Source organism: Protopterus annectens, chromosome 8.part0, assembly GCF_019279795.1.
Source record: "Protopterus annectens isolate FY-2018-M chromosome 8.part0, PAN1.0, whole genome shotgun sequence".
Taxonomy (NCBI): Eukaryota; Metazoa; Chordata; order Ceratodontiformes; family Protopteridae; genus Protopterus; species Protopterus annectens.
The window spans coordinates 1,756,614,575-1,756,638,583 of record NC_056741.1 but is presented as its reverse complement, the minus strand read 5'-3'; the positions used below and the strand labels follow the sequence as shown (position 1 = coordinate 1,756,638,583).

Genomic DNA, 24,009 nt, shown 5'->3' with positions numbered 1-24,009 from the left:
TCATGTACGATCACAGCTGCAGGGTATCTTATGTGTTTTACTACAGGAACTACTACTGTGGTGCCTTTGGTGTTTACATTTGGCTGCTGTGGATTACCTCTTGCCCTTCCCTTTACATTTCTTCACGTTTCACCTACCATTTTTTGGCAAGCAACCTGCAGCCTGCTTTCAGTTATACTTTCCTAGACCTAGCTTATCTTGCGTAATGTGTTCTATTGCCAGTCTACTGTAGGTTTGCTTTACTCTGTTATGACAGTTCTCTTTTCTTTGCAATCCGACACCTCCCCTATCCTGTTTTGCAGGTTTCTGCGAGCAGACTTGTCAGCTGCCGTCGATTGCCCACTATGAGTTAATAGGTGTTAATTGCTCAGTTGTACTCCAGTTACCCTACTGTGGCATTTCCTTCTTTTCTTCCCCTGACCTTCCTGTTTGTGCTATGGTTCGTGGTGCATGCATCCACTTACCGGGTTTCGGGCACCTTTTCATCCCCGTACACATGTGCTTTCGGGCACCATACGTGCTCTCAGCTAAATGATGCTATACCTACCTCCCCACCCCTGTCCTGCGGCTTTGCTTAGCAATGGCCAGGCCATATTTGCATTGCTCCAATGTTCTTACAGCTACAGTGGCACACCCCACTGCTGATGTCATGTATACCTCTAAGCCACTCCTCGGTGTTATAGCGCTGCACCGTATGGTACATCCTTAATCCAGCTGGACATTTGCGATTCAGTATTACCTGCTTCATTTGCATGGCATTGACTACTAATTCATAGTTATTGCACCGAACACTGTCACAGACCCTTAGCAACCCTTGCAGCTTGGTTGTGGTGTACCATGCATACCATTGAGTATTATGGTGAAATCCTGATTTGTATTACATTGCGATTTTATGACATTTCTATATATTTTCTTTGTGTTCCAGTTTGCGCACACATGCCCTGGGGTTGTACTTTGCGTTACTGTGGACATGACATTAAATGTTTTTTAGGTGTTGTGCATCTTTTCTTATGCCATTGGCTATGTATTTAGCCATTGACATATGTTAGCTTTGTAATACATGAGTCTGGTCCACTTCCATAGCTCCGATGTTCTGTTTGGGAAAATGTAAACCGTGTTTTTTGGTTTACATTTCCATGGGCTTACGCTACGCCTGCACCACTTCATGAATCGCTATGTACCTTCATTTGCATGGGGTGGCACTGCACATGGGGTGATTAGCATACCTAAGCTGAGGGCTGCGCAGTTCTGGCGTATGCTGGTAGTGCACATGGAATTGGATAGTACCTGAATTGCTTGATGACCATATTTGGCGTTATACCGCCTACGCTATGCCTGCGCCTGGTGCAAGCTTCATGAATCCCGGGGATTGTGTCTCCTTGCTGCCATAAAGTAGTTTAATTTCAGCTATTTTTCTGAAATTAACTTCTTGTGTTCCAGTTTCCACTGTTAAACTATATACAGTAGTGTACACTGTGGATATGTCTTTAAGCTCAGTACTTTATAGAATATATTTTTAATACACGTCTGCATAAAACTACTTTGATTTATGCATGACATACAGTTCTAATACATTTGTAACAGAAGTATCTTGCATAAAGCATGTTGAAATTCACAAATGACACATAATCATTTGCAACATTCCAGACATCTGCGCTGGCAGTAACTCCCTTTGTCACAGTTCTATATAAATCATGTTGATATTCACAAATGACATATAATTATTTACAAAATTCCAGCTATCTGGGATGGCAGTGTTTCCCTTTCATGACACTCCTGGATCTGTCAGCAGCATCTTTTGATATTGTGGACCATGGTGTATTGATATAAGGCTTACAAACATATTACATATACAAACTGCTGGAGATAAAGACAACAAACTAGTGAAGAAGGCAATAAGAGTAGTAAGCAAACCAATGGTGTTTAATCCAGAAGCAAACACTCACAAGGTACTAAAAAGTACACACAAACTGCAAACCAACAATAAAAATAAAGCGCTTTTTGCCCTGCTCACTAGAAGGACTTCTTCAGATCAGAAGTTCTGCTAGTGAGCAGGACGCAAAGCGCTTTATTTTTATTGTTGGTTTGCAGTTTGTGTGTACTTTTTAGTACCTTGTGAGTGTTTGCTTCTGGATTAAACACCATTGGTTGCTTACTACTCTCATTGCCTTCTTCACTAAAACATATTACATATGTTTAAATGTATATAGTTTAACAGTGGAAACTGGAGGACAAGGCAGTACACTAAACACCGAAAGTGTGATAAGAGACTTAGGGACACAGGTGGACAGTGGTCTCACCTTCGATAACCACATCTCCACAACAGTCAGGAAATCCTTCTATGTGGCACACCTCATCACTAAGGGCTTTTCATCCAGAAAAAAGGAGGTCATTGTCCCACTGTACTCATCCCTCATTAGACCCACTATAGAATACAATGTCACGTTTGGTATGCACCTCTCACGACATCTGCAACAACTGGAAAGGCCGCAAAAATATCTCACTAAAAGAATCACAGGTCTAAAGCAGATGCCCTATGCTGACTGCCTTAAAAAACTCCAGCTATACTCTGTCACATATTGTCTACTCAGAGGCGATCACTGCTTAACGTACAAGGCCATGTGAAACCCAGAGCTGTTGGACATGGTACACTTAAAGAAATCCCAATCCCTCAGAGCCACACACTCCAGGGATCTAAACCTTGTCATCACAATAAACAAAACATGCTGGAGGGATAGGTTCCTGACCCAGAGACTCCCCAGACTCTGGAATAGATTGCCCATACATGTCAAGCAGAGTGCCTCTTTGGCCCTCTTCAAAAGGAACCTTGGCAATTGGATGGGAGAAAGGAAATTCACCCCGGGGATCACATCAGTTGCCCTGCTAGACAGGGGTCCAGGGAAGTAAATAGTGTGGGAAGAAATAGCCAGGAAATTGTTATGACTAGGCTTGTATAGGCCCTAGGGCTGATAGCCTAGTACCAACCTATGAACCTATGAACCTATTATGAATTTTTTTTTTCTATGGTCCTGTTGTGTTTTGCTTCCTGCCTTTCTGACTGTTCTCAAAAGGTTTATTAAGGAATCAGTTAATTTTTTACATACACTCTGGAGTGTGGGAACTGCAGTGTTTTATTTTAGTCCCTTTACTGTTCTTAATTTGCATTCTTGCTTGTTAATTAATAGGTGCTTAGCATACCATAGTTATACTGATAACACATGAGTCTACCTTTTCTTTCCACCGGATAACTTGGTGTGTGTCTGTGTTTGTGTGTGTGTGTGTGTGTGTGTGTGTGTGTGTGTGTGTGTGTGTGTGTGTGTGTGTGTGTGTGTGTGTGTGTGTGTGTGTGTGTGTTCCCTGGCTGATTATGTAGAAACCATATATTCCTGGCTAATTCAAAATTGGATGAAAATTCCTTCTTTTAAACTGAGGCCATGGCAGTTCATGCAGCCTTACAGGATTCTTATGCCTCTCCCTTACCTAAAGTCGTTATATATTGTGGCAACAAGCTTGAACCTGTTGATAAGGTGCATGAACTTCGTGTCATCTTAGATTATAGTCAAGCATGTCAGGACCAGGTGTTGGCCATAATGAAATCAAGTATTAAACTTTAGGTATGTCAAGCTAACCTCTTGGTTTTTGTTCATGCCTTGGTCTCCTCATGGTTTGACTGTTGCAGTATCCTGTACCTGGGACTTCCTAGCACTGAACCTGTTGATAGATGAGACAGAAGTTTATTGCAAGGTTACTAGGTGCTACTCATAATCTAGGTCCCTCTTAGCTGAAGTAGTTGTTGCTGTCCTACATCCCTTCTTCTGGTTTGTGCTCAGTCTCTCAGGGGCTGCTGGCAGTTCCATACATGTATCTTGAAGCATCAGGCTTCCATTCATTTTCTTACCAAGTGTCCAACCTATAGAATCTGGCACCATGGTGATTTCAGGATTACCCATCTCTAACTGGCTTCCAGAGGACACTTAAAGCCTTCCTCTGAAGTGTTTTCTTTTCTTTTTTTAAACTGGGTGGGATGCCTACACTTGTTTTAATCTCAGATTACCATTATTTTTATCACAAATTTATGTTGTTGTTCATTTGTTCATTAGTATATGATGGATTTTAGAGTGACTTGATATTAGTGGTGTTTTGGGATAAAACACCTGAATAAAATGAAAGCTGAAACTGAAGTGAGTTCATTTTGTTTGACTCCGTACAAAGAAATTTTGGGATGTTATTAGGATAGTCCAAAGTTTCAGTTGTTGAGTTATCAAATAAGTTATTATATTATGATATTAAAGATCAGGGAGAACACTCTGAAATGAAAACCTTGATTTTGATGATTATCTTTGGGAAATACGTATTATTAGATGTGCTATGTACTCAATTCATTTTTTAGATGTTTATAGATATTAATACAGCAGTTGGCTGTTTTCACATTGTAATAAACAAAACTAAACCAATGGACTTTTTGATAGATGCACTGGAGAAAAATGGGACAGTGGTCGTTGAGGAATTGAGGGAGGATACAGATTCAGCCCCTTGCAATGCCTGCTTTCAATAATCTACCACTCAAGGAAATATAACTTTATTACAGCTTCAACCTAATTTAATGAATTGCATTTTGTCCAAGTGTATATAATTCCATTTCTGTGTTTCTGGAAATGTTCAGTCACCTATCCAGACAAACAGTCAATATGTTTGTGCACGTTGTATGCTCCCTATTTTAGGTAGGGTGCGCACCACTGTGCCACTGTGCACCTTAAATGTTCCTCTCTTGTCCTTCCTCCAGTACTAGTCCATCAATTCTCAGTGCACTGTTAAAGTTAAAAATGTGCAGAGCTGTCCAGCTGTGCACTAGTTATAATGACACAATCTGTACAAGCACTTGTAGCAGATGTCCTGCTCTGGGTCTGAATCACATAACTGTTAGCATGTCACCTGACTCACTGTATGTGATATAACTCCCAGCAGTGCATGTGTGACACTGAATTCAGCAGTAGGTTAATTCTAAAATACTCAGAACTCTTATAGAATAAAAGGGTATAAAAGCTGTTAGTGAAGTGCTACATGGCAGCAAATGACTAATCAGTTACTGTTGTCAGTGTTTATCTTCATAAGCCCCTTGGAGTAAATGTGTTCAAGGCCAGGTTAAAGAGAATGACATCAGGATAATGGGAACGTTATTGCAGCTAACAAAAGTGTGATCTTTATTAGAAATTAGTGGTAGTTATATTAAGTATGACAACAGAAATTGTTCACAAGTCATTTTACAGCAAATGCGAAGATCTGCCTGTTCATATTTTCATTAGCATGGTATAACTGAAAGTTAAGTTTGCAAGTCACTTAGTAATGGAAAAGTGCTTTTGGTGTTTTGATTCTTGAGTGATAAAACTGGTCTGTATATAGTGACCTCAAAAGCTAATTTATAAAGTAAGGTGCATGGTGGGTGCAGTCTCCGGAATAGAAGTATGAGTAGCTTAAATTGTGTTACTAAATTAGTTTGTTCACTGGAGTTATGGATCTAAAAGACTATAACTGCATATTCATTCTCTGAGAGTTGTGCAATTGTATTTTGATGCTGGCTTTGATGCTGCTTCCACTTTTAGGAATTTATCAATGACTTGATGTCTGGAGTCAACTGATGAATATAACATTCACCTGTTTAACCTTGTGTGTTACATTACAAAAGAGTAACAAAATTGCTTTGTGCTCTCCTTTTCTACAGGGTACCCGGGTGATGGCAGATTTGAACTCTGTTCTTCGTGATGAGACTCAGTGGAAGTTCCCCCATGAATTCAACCCTGCCAACTTTCTTAATGACAGTGGAGAGTTTGTGAAGCAAGAAGCCTTTTTGCCCTTTTCAACAGGTAACAGCACTGTATTACTGGCATTCAAACTGCATAAATCATATGTCAATAGATTTTAGAATTGTCTGTCTGGCAGGCTCGCTGTTTCCACTTATTTTTCTATACCTAAACTTCCAGCACTTGTTCATTTACTGTCTTTACTCACACTCCTTTCAGTTCTCTCATCTTCTTTGACAGCACCTAGTGTGACCATATTTTACTTCTAGAGACAAGTAGTTATGCAACAATTGGTGTACCGTAATCTGATTCAGAATTTCAAATATTTGTGTACTAGTAACATAAAATTAGGTTGGCAAGGTGATGTAGCACTAGTGTTACTACCTCATTGAACTTTGTTCTCTGGTTAATTTCCTGGCATGATCCCTTTTGCATGGAGTCTGCACTTTCTTTCTGTCTCAGCACAGGATTTATGCAGTAGCTGAATTTCCTCCCACAATCTAAAGACATGATGCTAGGTGACTTAGCAGTGCACTAAATTACCGACAGGTCTACACACCAACACAACTTGTTCATTTATCTTTACTTATACTTACATTCAGTCATCTTCTGCATGTGTGTGTGTGTGTGTGTGTGTGTGTGTGTGTGTGTGTGTGTGTGTGTGTGTGTGTGTGTGTGTGTGTGTGTGTGTGTGTGTGTGTGTGTGTGTGTGTGTGTGTGTGTGTGTGTGTGTCTATGTTACATGCAGGACTGATTCCCGCTGTTTGCAGGAATGGGCCCAAGCTTTCCATATCTCCAAAAAGGATAAATTATCTGTTGGAAAATAAATAATAAATGAATGAGTAAAACAATATTCTCATAGATAAACCACACAATTAATGTGATCTGTGAAGTTCCAAAGTAAGTAATATGCACCTTATTGTGTGATGCTATGACCTGGTCTAGTGTCTGTAAATAAAGCATACTTTGTTGTGTGATGCAATTACTGTAAGTAATATACACCTTATTGCATGATGCTATGACACGGTGGTTTAACTCTGCAGAACATTAAAGTCGTAGCATCATCCCCACACAATAATTAAGTGCAAATGATACATCTTTTTTTTTCTTCCCTTCTTCCCATGACCTAGACTAGTTGTTCCACTTCCCACAACCCTATTGGCCTATTTGTTTAGTAGAATTGGAGCTGGGTATTTCTAGATGGAGAAAGAGCCTTACAGTCCATTTATTTCTGCATAGGAACCTCAAGCTTCCCTCGGATTTCCAGTGAGCAATGAATTGGATGGAGCAGGCCGGCTTGCTGTTCCTGATGGAAGGCCTACTCTGTCCCCATGGGAGCAAACACTCCCCCCGCAGTTCCTTCAAGCCCATGGTCACTGTCTCTCAAGGAAAAGCGATGCTTTGCATGCCAATTGTGCTTTAACTTTCCTGGTAATTAACACACTATGACAGCTTAGGCTTTGATGTCTCAGATTCCACAGGGTAACATGTAGTGCCCCCATTAGTTTCAACCCTTTGTGGTATGCTGCATATCCCTGTCTCCCTCATGATGGGTGAGCTGTCAATGTTCACCTCAATCCCATCTTCCCTAGCCAGCTCCTTGAAGCATCCAAGGTGCAAACGGAACTTGGGTCACCTGTGGTGTACTCCTGGCTTTATTCCTCTACGCCATTGATATGGCTGAAAATCATGGCACTATGACACAACAGAATGCAAATGATCATTTCACTTTGTTATAGTTACTATGTATCCAATTTAAAAAGATAGGAGCTACAAAGCATTGTGGTCAGCTGTATGGCCTAACTCTAAGGTGTACAGTATTTGATGTACTAAGTGACTGCATAAACTACAAAATCAAGATTCTTATTAAACTTGACTCCAAAGAGTTTGGCTTGTAAATCCTGTGTATTGAATCTAGTAGATTTCTTTAAAAGGGTAATAGAAGAAGCAGATGGTGGTCATGGGGTCCACGTGTGGTATCATGACACCATTCCCCATGCAGGCATCATACAGAAGCTAAATGCATTAAAAATGATTCATATATGGTAAAATGGATAGCAAACCAGATGAAAGACAAACTCTAAACTGTGTAAGTTGCAAGTGTCTCCTCAGAAACATGACAAGTGGTGTGCCTTGGGGCTTGGTGGTGGGAACTCTCCTTTTTGCCATTTACTTCTCTGATTACTTCTACCTGTTCAAAGGATCTTGTGGGTCCAGCAGCAGTGACAGTAGCATGGTGTGCTGGTAGTCTAGGGTTCATGTCCCAAATGAAAGCTAATATTATCCTTTCACTACTATGAGTCTAAAAGTGCATAGTCAGGGGATTTTCACTGTAGTTTGCTGTGTGTGTGTGTGTGTGTGTGTGTGTGTGTGTGTGTGTGTGTGTGTGTGTGTGTGTGTGTGTGTGTGTGTGTGTGTGTGTGTGCGTGTGTGTGTGTGTGTAAAATGTGACCAATAAAAAACAAGGGAAAGACTATAATTCTATCATACCTGGCAACTATCCACATTTTCACAGAATGTCCAGTCTTTTGCCACATATTTTTGGTCTGGTCCTTACAAAATTTGTGGTTTCCTTGCACCAATCAGTGAGGATTAAATTCACTAAATAATGATAAGCATTTCAGTTTCAGACGTTATATTCTTCAGAAAATGCATGGTCACACAAGCAATATTTAAAATCTGTCCTCATTTTCAGGCCTTTATCCCCCTATTATTTTTGGCTTTGTCCAGATTTCATGTGCTAGAGGGTTGAAAGGTATGTATTCCACCAATGTACATGGTCTTGTGCCTTTTGTCACATCCTTGTATCAATATCTTGTACTGGCTGAGAAGTAGCACATGAAGTATAAACCACTGTGTCTCATTTTATGGATACCAGTGACCACAGCTAACATTTCTTTATTGATTTTTATAGTAAAATGTCTCACTTTCTGAGTGTAACTGCACCCATATAGCTTTCTTAACATTTTTTTATTTCTATCATCCTGGGAGTGTGAGGGATTTGTTGAATTACAGCAGCAGACAGTTCCCTTGGACTGTGTGGATTATGAACAATTATAACAGCAGAATGTGCCCTGTGAAAGTGAGTTTTTTTTAGAGTGCCAGCCATGAGAGTGAGCAGTATATACAATGGTAGGGGCAGGAAGCATCCTGGTTATGTGAAAATTCAGTACAGTGGTAACATCAGAGAGTACCCTGGGAGTGTAAATATTATATAGAATGGTAGGTGTAGGAATCTTCCTGGGTTTGTGAGGATTTAGTATGGTGGTAACATCCAAGAGTACCCTGAGAATGTGGGTAGTATAGTAGTATATAGAATGGTAGGTGCAGGAAGCATCCTAGGTATGTGAGCATTTAGTATGGTGGTGACAGAGGGTACCCGGGAGTGTGAGGATTATAGAGAATGGTAGATGCAGGAAGCATCCTCGGTATGTGAGGATTTAGTATGGTGGTAAAATAAGAGAGTGCCCTGGGAGTGTGAATATTATATAGAATGGTAAGGGAAAGAAACATCCTTGGTATGCAAGAATTTAGTACAGTTTTAACATCAGACAACACCCTGGGAGTGTGAGGATTATACAGAATTCTAGGTACAGGCAGCATCCAGGGTATGTGAGAATTTAGTATGTTGGTAACATTAGAGAGTACCCTGATAGTGTGGAGATCATATAAAATGGTAGGGGCAGGCAGCATCCTAGGTATCTGTGGATTTAGTAGGGTGGTAACATCAGAGAGAATCTTGAGAGTGTGAGGATTATATAGAATAGTAGGGACAGGAGGCATCCTAGGTATGTGAGGATAGTATGATGGTAACATCAGAGAGTACCCTGGGGATGTGAGGTTTGTATAGAGTGGCAGGGGCAGGAAGTGTCCTAGTTATGTGAGGCTTTAGTATGGTGGTAACATCAGAGAGCACCCTGGGAGTGTGATGATTATATAGAATGATAGGTGCAGGAAGCATCATGGGTATGTGAGGATTTAGTATGGTGGTAACATCAGAGAGTAGCCTGGGGGTGAGGATTATATAGACTGATAGGGGCAGGAAGCATCCTGGGTATGTGAGGATTTAAGATGGTGGTAACATCAGAGAGTACTCGGAGTATGAGAATTATATAAAATGATCGTGGCAAGAATGGTCCTGGGTATGTGAGGATTTAGTTTGGTGGCAGCATCAGAGAATACCCTGGGAGTGTGACAATTATATAGAATGGTAGGGGCAGGAAGCATCCTGAGTATGTGAGGATTTAGTATAGTGGTAACATCAGAGTGTACCCTGAGAATGTGAGGATTATATAGAATGATAGGGTCAGGAAGGGTCCTAGGTATGTGAGGATTTAGTATGGTGGTAATATCAGAGAGTACCCTGGGAGTGTGAGGATTATATAGAATAGTAGGGGCAGGAAGCATCTTTGGAATGTGGGTATTTAGTATGGTGGTAACATCAGAGCATAGCCTGGAAGTGTGATGATTATATAGAATGGTAGGGACAGGAAGCATCCTGTGCAGGCTATGATTTAATATGGTGGTAACATCAGAGAGTATCCTGAGAATGTTAGAATTATATAGAATGGTAGGAGCAGAGGGTATTCAAGAGTGTGAGGATATTGTAGAGTGGTAAAAGGGGGAAGTACCCTGAGAGTTTAGAGATTGGTGCAATGATAGCAGCTTAGAGTAACCTAACAGTGTTTGGGTTCTGTAGAATTGCAACATCATAAATTACCTTGGGAATGTAAGGCTTTTTGTATAATTGCAGGGTCAGACAGTGCCTAGGGAATATGATAATTTTTTAGCATAGTAGCAACAGGGAATGCCTACATAGTATGAAATATCACATTATTTGTAGCACCTTCTCAGGTCCTGTCAACTGTTGTGTCCTTTCCCACATTTATGATAGCATCATATTCTCTGAACTGCAGCCTTCCTTTTTCAGATTTGGGAAAAATGTAATGCAGTTTTCTGTCTCTGCATTAGGCTGTACCTACATTGTCTACAACTGTTTCATTTTTACACTGTCCTGATAGCTAAATTCTGCTAATCACTTCATGTAGCATACTTACCTTAAGTAGACAGTGCTTCATCCTGGTCTCTCCTCAATACACCTCAGCATCTATCCCCAAGATATTACTGTCCCCTATAAATATTTATTGTTCATCCATACTTTATTTGGAAGACCACAAGTATTGTTCTCTGCGGGAACAGTGAAGCAGTTGTTTAACAACTTTGCCACTTTTGTGATTAACACATTAAAACATTCACTGTCCAAAAGCTGTACTGTGACAACTAGTAATGTTCTATGAGGACAATGAAAACCAGGCCTGTTCCAGTTCACATCATTCCCCCGGATTCACGAATCCTCCGTGTAAGACTTAATAAGTCTTACTCGGAGGCTGCAGTTGAACGGTATGACGTCATCGTTCCATGAATATTCATGAGGGCACGCTGACTCAACCGTAACTCTTACACGGACCGAGTATGAAGGCAGGGGGCGTGTCCGACTGCCAAGCAGTCTAAATGTCCACGCCCCTGCAAGTGTAGTAAAAGCAAAATTTCAACACACAAGAGCGAGGTCGCTCAAATGTACTTGCACCCAGCACCACACTCCCTGACACTGTAAACCCCCATCACAGTTATAAAAAGTAAAATATTTATTTTTTTAAATCCACGATATAGCTGCCGTATTTGCGCTTGTGTGAGCGGGTGTGCCCATTGCTTAGCTACAGTTAGCAATTCCAACATGGAAGAGCATAAAAAAGAATGTTTATGCAAATCACACCAAGTTGCAATAGCGTAATGGTAGACCATATGCACAAAGAGGAGGCATTCACGGTTTGAGTCCCACCACTCCCCTTCTTATTTATGTCTTAAATCAGTATTTGAAATAATACCAGACATATTTTATTAAAAGCAGTGAAATGGCCAGTGCATCAGTGAACAAAATATATATTTTTAAAGGATCCAGATATATAATAGCCTGCCGTTAAGCCGCACTTTACCCAGCTAAACAGAGGTGCCCATAGTTTAATAGCGCTTTACCCAGCTAAACAGAGGTGCCCATAGTTTAATAGTGCTTTACCCAGCTAAACAGGGGTGCCCGTAGTTTAATAGCGCTTTACCCAGCTAAACAGAGGTGCCCATAGTTTAATAGTGCTTTACCCAGCGCAATGTGTTTGCACGGACGTGCGCGCCGTGCCAACCAGGGCACCGTAGGGCACCGAGGAGCAACGAAGAGCTAAGTTGCTTAAACGCAGCCACACCCCCTAGCCTCTATAGACAGTATTAAAACAAAAGAGTGACAAGGTTCAAACACAGGAATCTGTGCATCATAATCAAAGTACAGAACCACTAAGCCATGACAGCTCAGGAGAAACAGCCACTATTAGCATACATATACTTAGAAATGGTAGATTAACCATTACTAAGCAGGTCTGCAGTCAGCTTAGAATTCTCAAAAATGGCCAATCACAAAAAAGTGTGGGAAATGCAGCATATTTAAGCCCCATAGGCGGGAATACTCACCATAACTGATTGTAGCTCACATTTGCCGTCAGAATGGCAGGTGCAGGAGAGGGTTCACGCTTCCGAGTGCAGCATTGGGGCATCGAGGAGTCGAAATACATGGTTTGGCTTCTTGTCCACCGTCATGAGTTCAGACTCCTGAAGGGCCAGTTCCAAGGGACGGAATACAAGGCTGAGGCTTGAAACCGGTTAGCTCATGACCTCACCAGTGTCATAGGTGTTCCTCGCACCAGTGAGCAGGTCCGCCACCACCATGCAGACCTGAAGAGACAGAAGCAGGACCGCTTGAAGCAATGAATCCAGGAGGCCCATGGGATGCAGGATGCCCCATGACTGAGTATGTAGCCATAGAATGCAGTATGTAAGAATTGATAATTGAGTTTGTATAACAGAAAGGTATGTCTCAATATCCCTTCATTTACTTCACAGCTGCAGGTGACCATGCTGCAAATCAGCAAGCCTATGCTGATAGGCTGCAAAGGCTGCACCACCAGGCAGGTTACTGATTATTGTGCATGTTTTGTTATATAAAATAGGGGAGAGAGCATGAAATAAAGTGTTGTAGTACAATAATACAGCCATAAAATGGCCTGAATAAGTCCTCTGCATGTACTGTTATATGAAAATTCATAGCGCTAGAACAAGAGTAACCCATTAAGAAAGGTAACATATGTATGGAATAAAATCTCTGCAGGTACTGTCATATACAATAAGTGACTGAGCCTGAAAACATGTGTTCTAACTCATTAATAAAGGTATACTATGTCCTGAATATTTCTGCCATATGCACTGTTATAACAAATAAAGGAGTGAGCCTGTGGAAAAGTGTGTAATGTCAGTAATAAAGGTTTAAAACCCGGAATGTGCGTGTGTCACTTAGTTTAAAATGTTGTTGTACCCTTGCATTATACAAATAGTACTGTGTTAGAAAGTGCTGGCAACCCAGAGTTCTGCAGTCCCATCTAAAGTTGATGATGGAAGTGCTAGTAGCTGTGAAGCATATATACAGTCCTCAACAGTCAGTTACTGGCTGGCATGCATAAGTAAATCTGGCACATGAGTAGCATGCTAATATGTTCCCCAGAAATGTGAGTGTGATTCAATAAATGCAGGGTTCTGTACAAACTGAAGTGAAAATGTCATGTGAAAACATCCAGATATGTAGATAAAGAAATATAAATGCAAACATGAAATATGAAGCAGTGACATCTGCATCTTGGACAGTTAGTATGTCAGATATAGGTCAAGTATATATTGAACTAGCCAAACCCACTACACAACCTAATGCATGGTGGCAAGTGTAATAATACATGTAGGGAATTTACACCTGCAGTCACTAGGAATGTAGTGTAGATTAAAAGTGTTTATAAGATGTTAACTGAGGTTTTTTCTACACCCTACTGTTTGTGCATAAACCATGCAATTCCACACCTCAATGGGTATGTGTAATCTTAAATATTTGTTGGGACATATGTCTTACTGTTTTATAAATATTTGCATTGATGTTGATGCATGTGCCCTGTTCAAACACCACGTTCATGGTGGCCTGTTGCTACCAAACATCCCTGCATGCTTTTGGAATATCCACTGTCGTTCAATATATGCATGTGTTATGCTTGCTGTTCAACTGTTGGAACCTTGGTGTGTTGGGATAATGGGAATATTACTGCATGCTGTTACAACTAATCTGGAATGCTGTTGTTTATGTTGTAATTAAACACACCTAATCACAGAACGTATGGGAAGGCCGGTCCCAGCAGACCCACCTGTCCCTCCTCAGTTGGCGAGTGCACCTGGCACCAGCAGCTCCGGTGCCCAGCCCGGGCTCCCCTCCTCCGTTGGTCCTGTGCCACCTTTGAGTGGAAGCGCTGCAGGGGATGGGGCTTGTCCCACCCATGCAAGCGTGGGTGCAGAAGGGCCACCTGTCACCCTTTGAATGTTCCGGGCTGTGGTGCTTAGGGAGATACAGCGTTCAGTCGCTGATCCACTATGCCAGCTTGAGGCGAGAGTACCGCATCTCTCGGGTGAGCCTGCCCATCCTACTCAGCCCCCAGCACAGCCACTCTCGAGGCTGTGAAGGTGCAGTGGTGACTGCCCATGGGTGGGGATCTCAGTTCCACTGTTACCATCTGTGGGCTCATGGGCTTGCGATTTCCAAACAACCTTCCCCATCAATTGTGTTCACCCACCCCATGTGTCAAATTCCGCCCATGTATGCGTCTTGTTTGTCTTGTCTGTTTACCTCCCCAACCTACCTCCTCAAATATACCTACATCCCCTACCTCACATTCCACTCTCACTTGAAAAAAAAAAAAAAAGGGCAATCTGTTCCCAGAAAAAAATTACGCCCCATACATAGCTGCCCATTTCGCACACGTCTGCCAGACATGTAAACTGATAATTATAATTGGCAGTACAACATACTCTGTTGTACTCACCCCTCTCTCAGGGGTGGAAGGTTGCAAATTTCACACCAAATTATGAACATATGCACAGCTGTTGCTGGTAAAGAAATGGGCAGCTATGGGCCTTCCCTACACCATCCCTGCACATCCCAGCTGGTTTCCCTACTGTCTTTCCCTCTTTGTGCCCCCTTTTTCACCACTTTCCTATCTCCCCATTTTCTTTTCTTTCAAAGAAATTAGAACAGGGGTTAGCGGGAGTAAGCACTTTTAAGCAGTAGTTAGTGGGGGTGCGTGAGTGTGAGCTTGTGTGCGCTTAGCTAAGCATCACTAAGCATCAGGCAAACCCACTTACAACTGCTTAAAAGTGCCTTAGTCACTCTGTATGACAGGATCCTTGTATTGCTCAGCAGGAAAATAAAATACACCTATCAGTCTCAAACCCTAGACCTTGGGCTCACCAGTCTGCATGAAGTACCACTACACCACAGCAGATATGCAATAACTTGGTGCTGAAATAAATATATCATGCATTACAATGAGTGAATGTAAAGGGAGAATAGAAATGGCATAACACAAATCATGTTCTATGGCCCTTAACCAGCAAGTGTTGTGGAATTGCATGACATGACTGTGAAAAGAGAACCAGCCATGCTAGTAGGGAATAATGTTACAGTAGCACCTTACAAACCCCACACAGTATCAGAGCAGGATAAACACTGGCATATTTGAATAGGTCAGAGGCCAGACCTCCCAACTGTGACTGGTTTACAGGGATGTCCCTGATTTGCAAACAAATGTTAGCTGTGTCCCTCAGACTCCCTGTGAAATGTACTAACAGTAGGCAGAAAGGTGGGGAATCCCACTTAATGTTAAATGTCAATAAGTGAGAGTAGACACTGCTTGCACGCCAGAAAAGGTGTAGTAATACATATGCTCAGAATCCCCAAAGTCACAACTGCAAAATATCTGAAATATATCACAGGTGTATCCCACTGATATGTACCTTTCCCTAAGGCTGTTCAAATATATACCTGAGAGTATCTGAGGCCTGGAAGGGTCAGAAACACACAGGCATATCAGCCTGTCTGCTGTTACACACTCAGCGAATAGCTGTAGAATGAATTCCACTGGCTGGTTTCCCTTCTCCTGCTGTATTTGTAGGATGGTGACATCATCAGACTTTCCAAAGAGGAATGTACCTCTTTTAGTGAGTTTTCCCAGTCTCCAAACAGGGAACAACTCTCAAAGTAAACTGCACACATACACACACCCCCACACACACTGTTTGCAGGATTCAAACCCCTACCTAACTATGTTATGATACTAGAGAGAGACGCATGAACACGGCACGCTATTTGCTTTACTGGCTAGTTTCCCTTCTCCTGCTGTATTTATAGGATGGTGACATCATCAGACTGGACATGATGATGTGTGTACACTTTGTTTTATGCCATTCCAGGAATGGTCCATGTGGGTCAGCAGGTGTCAACAGATTGAACAAGACCTCATAATCCTTACCTTGTGTGATCTATTTGTGGACACACTGACATTCCGTCATATGTCAACACATATTTATGCACAGCTTGTTGGTTTTGTAGATACTACATGTGTCTGGGATGTTAATAAAGGGCTACTCAAAGTCTATGTGACACATGTGTAGATGTGTTCATTGATGTATGCCCTGGGTGGCTGCCTTGCAAACAGTGTAGCATGTTTGGGAACCATGATCTGCACATGAACATACCACAGCTGGTAGGGTTGTATGTACATCAGCTTCCAATAGCTCTGTTTATGACTGCAACCATGATGGACTCCATGACCTTGCAGATCAGACTTCATAGGCGTACTGGACTTGACTTCCCATGGTGTGTTGTGCACCAACACTTGTGGGGAGTGCCATATGTAGCTGTGACACATTCAACGGTTCCACATCCTGTGTAGGGAGTGAGGCTCAGCTGACTGTTCAGGTGCAGGATCTATTTGTTCTGTAGTTTGTGCATGACACATATTGGGAATCAATGTATTCCACTTGCTGCCATGCTTTTGGCAGTGGGGTTAGCTGCTCGTCCATTCTACATGTGATATCTCCTGGTATGATGATATGGACTATTGTCAGTGGGAGGTGGTATGTACATATGGGCCTGTCTGCCAGAATGTCGGCATTGTCAGTCAGGTACAGTTGGCCCTGACACAGGACATATATGGGTGTACATTGCTATTTATGACATAGCTGAAGGAGGTGTCATGATTCAGCCTGGACTCCTTCTCAGCTACTCTTTACAAAACACCAATGAACATGAGCACTAATTCCTGTTATACTCTTTTACACGCTTAACACCCTACTGATCCTTTGTGATCAGGCTACAGAGTATGTCATCATAATATCCTGGCATGTCCAGGAGTTGGTTTCGTGTGTACTCTCCAGTCAAGCTGGTGGATATTGTGATATTGACACAATGTCACATCTGCCTCATGTACACAGACAACCCTCTCCTCCTCCTGACAAACTCAGATATATGTGTGAGATGCACCTATATAGACATACAGGGTGCTGAACTCTCTCGACCCATGACTGGCACAGTCTATCAGGTGGTGAAGGTAACCACACACACCACATATCAGTCTCACATATCCTCTAGCAACAGCACTCAAACAACATTATCACACATAGACATACTCGGATGCTGTAAATGTACTCTTCCTAAGCAGCAGAGACCTCCAAAGCAGACACACACACAATTGCTACCCCACTACAATACCCACATATCACGTAGTTCACAATGTCAGTATGCCACACAGTCACTGCCCTTCGGGCTAAACAACACACCTAATACACTTGTAATAGGCGACACTTATTGTCAGACACACTGATGTACCACTCACCAGCCCTAGCAAGGGAATAATCACTTTGGGCTGTATGTTGGGTGCCAGGATCTGCCGCATAACACAGGCAGTCAGGTCACTCCAAAGCAAGTACAGGACTGGCACCGTCATTGTCCATGCTGGTGCGTAAAACCTCAGACGTTACTCCCTAGACCACATGACATGATACATGGAGGAACACTCTGATCATGTAGCCCAGGCCAGTATGACCCTGACCTTTTCTAGCAACTTACACCCACCAGTTATGATGTCACCGTATACAGACACACATATCACATTTAACAGTTGCCCAACACATTTGTTTCATTCATAGGGGATACAGTGTCTGTCAGCCTGTGGTGACATGCTCAACATGCCACGTAGCTTCACTATGGACAGCTTGCACCTGTCACCCTTGGACTTTTGAATGCTGGCTAAGGCTTTTGCTACCACCATAGTGCCTTTTTTAAGCAGGGCTCAAAAGACAAACCCACCTCCATAGACATTACAGGTTAAATGAAACTAAGGGTAAATGCTGCTCAACACCAGATCTGTTACCTTCATATTGTGGCCACTCAGGACTCTCCTCAGTATGGAGGATAGTGATATCTGTGCACTAACAGACGCCTGGTTCAGGCTCGCTTATGCACACCAGCACTACCAGGTTATGTTTCATACCATGCTTTCTGACAACAAGACTTAGAACAGACAACACAACTAGGGGGAGTATCCATATACATCACAGATACACACACCTCCGGGTTAGTAGCACTGCACAAAGCATCACAGACCATACATATACAACTACCATTGTGCAAAACTGCCTTTCAGTTTGTTGCCTGCTACAGACCACCCTCCCAAACTCAGAAACCACACTCGGCTTTCATGGGAACTATGGAGGATATGAAGGTCTCCACAAACACCATTATATTGTGTGACTTCATATACACAAATATTGACTGTAGATACTACTCAAGCCCCAACACCCTCACCCAACAGTCGCTACAATTTGTAGACTCATATGCTATGGCACAACAAGTCAGCACAGCCACAAGAGGGAATACATACTGGACCTGATCATCACCAACATAGGGACTCTATGTTCCACACCAGCGATATACCCCTCATTGGTAAGGTCAGAACATACATGTATCTCACTGGACATACATATACCCTCCACACTCCCATCCTGGCTAATCTTGGTGAACTTCTCATGAGCCAATGTCTCACTTCACCAAAACAAGGTGGTATCCTTCAGAGACCCTAAGACAGTGGCAAATATAGCTCACACTGCTGAATCCTTTACATACACATTCTATGGACACCTAGTGGACTGCATGGATTGTGCTCTCCCAAATAACAACAGGACTCACTACTCCAATGGCAGGGGACCTGTCTGGTAGCCCCCAGCCATTAATAAGCTGTACAACGTCAGGAGGATGCTACTACATGATAGAGCACAATCCCAGACTGGGAAGGCATCTGTGATCTGTACTAGCAGACAGCTATGATCACTCATGAACTTTCCTAAGGACCGCTTCTACTGGACAATTGCACCAGACACGTCAGACTATCACACGGCCTTCTTCAGTTATGTCAGGAACCTGGGTGGACACTCACTGATATGCTGTGAGTTACTGCATACTGACTAAACGTACCCTGAACCCACTGGCATTGCCAACATCCTGGCAACCAGGTTCAGTGCAGATGTCTTCCCCCATCCCCCCTAAGGAGCAACTATCCATCCCAACAGAGTATAACCTCCCTGACATCACACAGTAACCGGTGAGTGCTGCCCTCCCCAAAGCGTACATCACAGTATCAATGGGACCAGACAGTGTCCTGGCCTGCATCTTACACAAGCTTCATGACAGACTTAACCTTCACATTACATCACTGTTCAATATCGGAATTACTACAGGATATGTACCCAAGGAATGGCATACAGCGACAGTGGTCCCACTCCACAGAGTTGGTGCCAAAACAGACCACAGACAATATTGCCCTATAAGCCTAACTAGCCTGCTCTGCAAAGCTATGGAGCGTATTGTCATGGGACTCATACACATAGACATCAGGAACCTACAGACACTCTGTCCTACACATTTCAGCGTTGTTGTGGGCAGATCTTGCCTCTTTAACCTGTTTGTATTCTTTAAACGGTTAACAGGTCCATTGTCATAGGGACAGTTGTCCACACAGCCTACCTGAACCTTGCAAAACCCTTCAAAACAATAACCCACTGGGCCATTATGCATAGGCTCGCCAGCGTCGATATGGACACATATCTCACACGATGAATTGTTACCTGGATCAGGGATAGCACCCACATGGTCAGAATAGCAGGTGCCATGTCTGACTATACACCAGTTACACGTGGCATGCCACATGGCTCGGTCCTGGGACCTCTCTTATTCAGTATATATTTGTCTGACATACAGGCTACCACAGGGGGAATATGGCTGAACATGTTTGCACTTCACTGCAAACTGGGTGCCATGATCAACTATCCAGATGCCACATGCATACTCAAACATGGTCTCACAGAGATGGATAACTGGTGCCTGAGCCAAGGCCTACAGCTAAATGCCATTAGTTGCATAGTCATCCCCTTTGGGAATAACAATATGCCCATACATTACTACATAGGTAGTACTCCATTACATACGGTAGGAGTTGTTAGGTGTTTGGGGACATGACTTGTTCGTACTGTCGCCTTTGACATTCACGTTGCCAAAGTGGTTGGACACACCTTCTATGTGGGCCATCTTATCCCATATGGTTTCACATCTAGATCGAGTGAGGTCATTGTGCCCCTATACTCATCACAACCATGCTTGGTTGCAATGCCACATTTCGGGTGTACCTTACCCAACACCTGCAGCAACTGTACCGGCCACAGAGGTTCCTCACCAAGCAGATCTAGGGACTCACACAGATGCACTGCACAGTTCAGATGCGGTAACTCCAGCTCTACTCAGTCACTTACCACCTACTCGGATATGATGTGTGCCTGTTGTTTACAGATATACCCAACCCAGAATTACTGGATATGCTCCACCTCAGGATATCTGACTCCCTTGGAGCTACACACTCCAGGGATGTATACCTCAGCACAGATGTTACTAGGACATGTTGGAGGGACAGATTTGTATCCCAAAGGCTCCACTCACTCCAGATTGCAATCCCAGTTTCACATAGGCAGAGCCACCCAATGACCACTTACAGGAGACATCTTGACAACTGTATGGGTGATCTTATGTTTACCCCTGGGATATCTTCTGTGTCCCTGCTAGACAGAGGCACACTAGCCTAAACGTACATGAGCTATCTTGTGTGACCTACTATTCACACACACAGTGTAGTAATCTGACAGGTTTGCGAATGCCAAACACACTCTGGCTAGGCTTGTACATGCCCTAGGGCAGATAGCCTAGTATCGACCTCTGAACCTATGCTAATGTTCAGGATGCACAATGTTTATTGCTGATACTGTTTGCAGGTCTTTATCATCTTTGCTTTACCAGTTTCTATGAACAACTTCAGTATCTGCAGAACTTATTTGATTATGACAGGCTTCCACTATATTATAGATGTGTCTGTTTTCATAAAACTGTGTGCACAGGATGGATTGCTGGATAGTGAGGGGTTCCTGGGTTAACACATGCAACTGCCAGATATGCGTGACCCACTGCTGTACTCAGACATGGCCTAAGTGTGTGAGCATGCCCAGTTCAGGCTTTCCGTGTTTTGTTGCCTGACATTTGTCTCATTTATTCAAGTGTGTGAGCATGCCCAGTGTGACCTTTCAGTATGTTGCTATCTGAGGTCCACTACATTTGTTGATGTGTGTGAACATGACCAATATTAACATTTATACTGTGAGTGTTGGAAGTCAGGTTCTGTTCATACTGCAGGACTCACCTTTGTGTCATAACTCAACAGGGATTATGCTGTGCCTGCAGGGTTTCCATGAGATACTTTGCATAGACTTATCAACATTCCTTCATACAGGCTGACCACTGCAATACTGTCATGGTCTAGTGGTTCAGTACTTTGACTATAGTGCACAGAATCCTGGGTTAGAGGCCCATCACTGCTTTATATGTTCATACTGAGCAGACCAGACTGCTTAAGGGCCAGTTAAGCAAATATGAACATGTTGGCTTTTGTTCAGCTATGCCCTACTTAGACCAGGCTTGTCCGACATTGCTCAGTATTCACCAACATTGCTGGACGTTGCCCAATATTACTCAACATTGACAACAGTTGTGCTAGTTGGTGTGTGCGATTTTGTTTGCATATACTACACAGTGGTAAATGCTGTTTAGCACTGCTTTATATTGCTTAACACATGGCAATCATGCCTTAGGTGCTGCTGCAGGGCTGTCTATGTCGGATGCACATACTACACTCCCTGTACATGATTGAAAGCAGGTAGTGTCAACTTATACATCCCTTTTACTATATGTGCGAGTCAGAGAGCGGTATAATTTCCAGAGTTCCTACTGAGCCAGTGTATGTGCTATGCGTTGCTTCTTTACCAAGGCCAAAGCATACTGGGCATGCCTCCTTCTGCCTACTGGGGCAGGCTCATGTTGTTCCTCCTCCAAGTCATGCTCTGCCTGTGATGGCCTTGGCAATGGTGGGGGGCTGTTTGGCCCAGGCCTATGCTGGTTCTGCTGCAGCTGTTTTTGCAGGATCATACTATGTAGCATAGCACATACCATGACAATTTGGGTACATGTAGTTGGTGAGTACTGCAAGGCTCCACCAGATGTGTCCAGGCACCGGGACCGTGACTTGAGCAGACCAAGCACACACTCTATTACATTACGGTTTTTGTGTGTGTGCCTCATTATGGCATTCCTGTTCAGGTGTGTGTGCATTTCTGATGGGTGTCATCAGCCATGGCTCCAGTGCATAGCCAGCATCCTCCACTAGGTGACCATGTGGGATGTCCCCAATGGCAAATATCTGGTACAGCTGTGTCAGATGCAAGATATGGGAATCATGATAGCTTCCAGGTCAGCCTGCACACACATTCAGTATTATGCCCTGGGCATCACACACGACCTGGCAGTTGATGGAGGGGAAGTCCTTGCAGTTGAAGTAGACCCTACCCTGCTCACCGGCTGGTGCTTTGATGCATATGTGCATGCAGTCTACTGCACCCACTACCTCAGGGTATTCCGCTATTTGCTGGAAGAGACGCATATTGCTGGCCAATACCTCACGGGAATTGCAGAAATATACATGATCACCGACATTTGCTGACATGGCATCCAGGAACTGGTGCAGTACCCTGGATGCTGATGCCTGTGATATCCCCATCATATCACCAGTTTATTTCTGGAAGGTACCTGTTGCTAATATTCTTAGGCCAACACATACCTTGGTTTCCACTGGGATGGGTTCCCCTCTGTTGGTTCTGTGTTTGAGGCATGGCCTACACAGCTCAACAATTTGCTGCAGGAGGTCTCTGTTCACTCTATAGCACTCCACTATCTCCAGCTCATGCAGCCCCTGGTAGGTTACCCTGGGCCTGTACACTCTTTTCCATCTCCTCACTGTGGGTTGTCCAGCAGCATTTCCATTGTCACCACCCGCAGCATGTTGCATATGTCGCATTATAACAGCAATGGCAGCCCCTAACATTTCTTTGTCTCAGTAAAGCTTTTTCAGTTTTCACTTCTATTAGCTTACTGCAGTGTCTGTTGTTAGAAACATAATGGACTGTTGTTTGCAGAGTTTTAAGTGCTAGGCTGGGCTGGGCTAGTGTACTGCCTGTGTAATTGCCTGATTCTGATTGTTTTCACCTGCTAGCTCTGCTAGTACTCCCTGGTAGCTTCCTACTATTTGTTGTGCTTCCTTTTTCCTTTCTATTTCTTCAGTGGAGAGCGCCATGCACACAAGCGCAAACACACACACACCAGCTAACACTCACGCACACATGCTTACATGGACTAAAACTTGCTTATTCAGATTAAAATGCACGCACACCAGTGCAAACGCGCTTACAACTCTTTAAACAGCCTTATACATACTCTGGCTTAAACGCACACACACACGCTTACATGCGCGCACTCTGTCTTACTCGGGTTTACAGGCACGCACACGCATGTATGCACACTCAGCAAGAAACTTTGGTGTTATCCACGGTATACACCTTCCATTTCTTGCCTTTCCCTAGCCTACCTGTTGACACACCTCTTTCCATGATGTGTAAATGACAGCAGACACATGCCACTCTGCTCCAATGAGCTTCACTTCTTTCATGCATACCCCACTCGTGATGTCACCTATCTTCTACTCTGTTGCTCCCCTTATCCTACTCCTACACTCCACTGACTGTGCTCATTTGCTATGTAAACTTGCGATTCACTATCCTAACCCTCATTTAAATAGGATTGCCTACTAATGCTTGA

The 24,009-nt window shown here is 43.2% G+C and overlaps 1 protein-coding gene across 1 annotated transcript in view; it reads left to right on the top strand.

Moving 5' to 3' along the window:
- The window catches only part of LOC122809622 (cytochrome P450 2J6-like), a 1,031,988-nt gene that overhangs the window by 860,613 nt on the left and 147,366 nt on the right, over positions 1–24,009 (top strand). Inside the window, exon 9 of the mRNA XM_044081254.1 lies at positions 5,720–5,861. Coding sequence (XP_043937189.1) covers positions 5,720–5,861 — 142 coding nt within the window. The remainder of the gene's footprint in view (positions 1–5,719; positions 5,862–24,009) is intronic.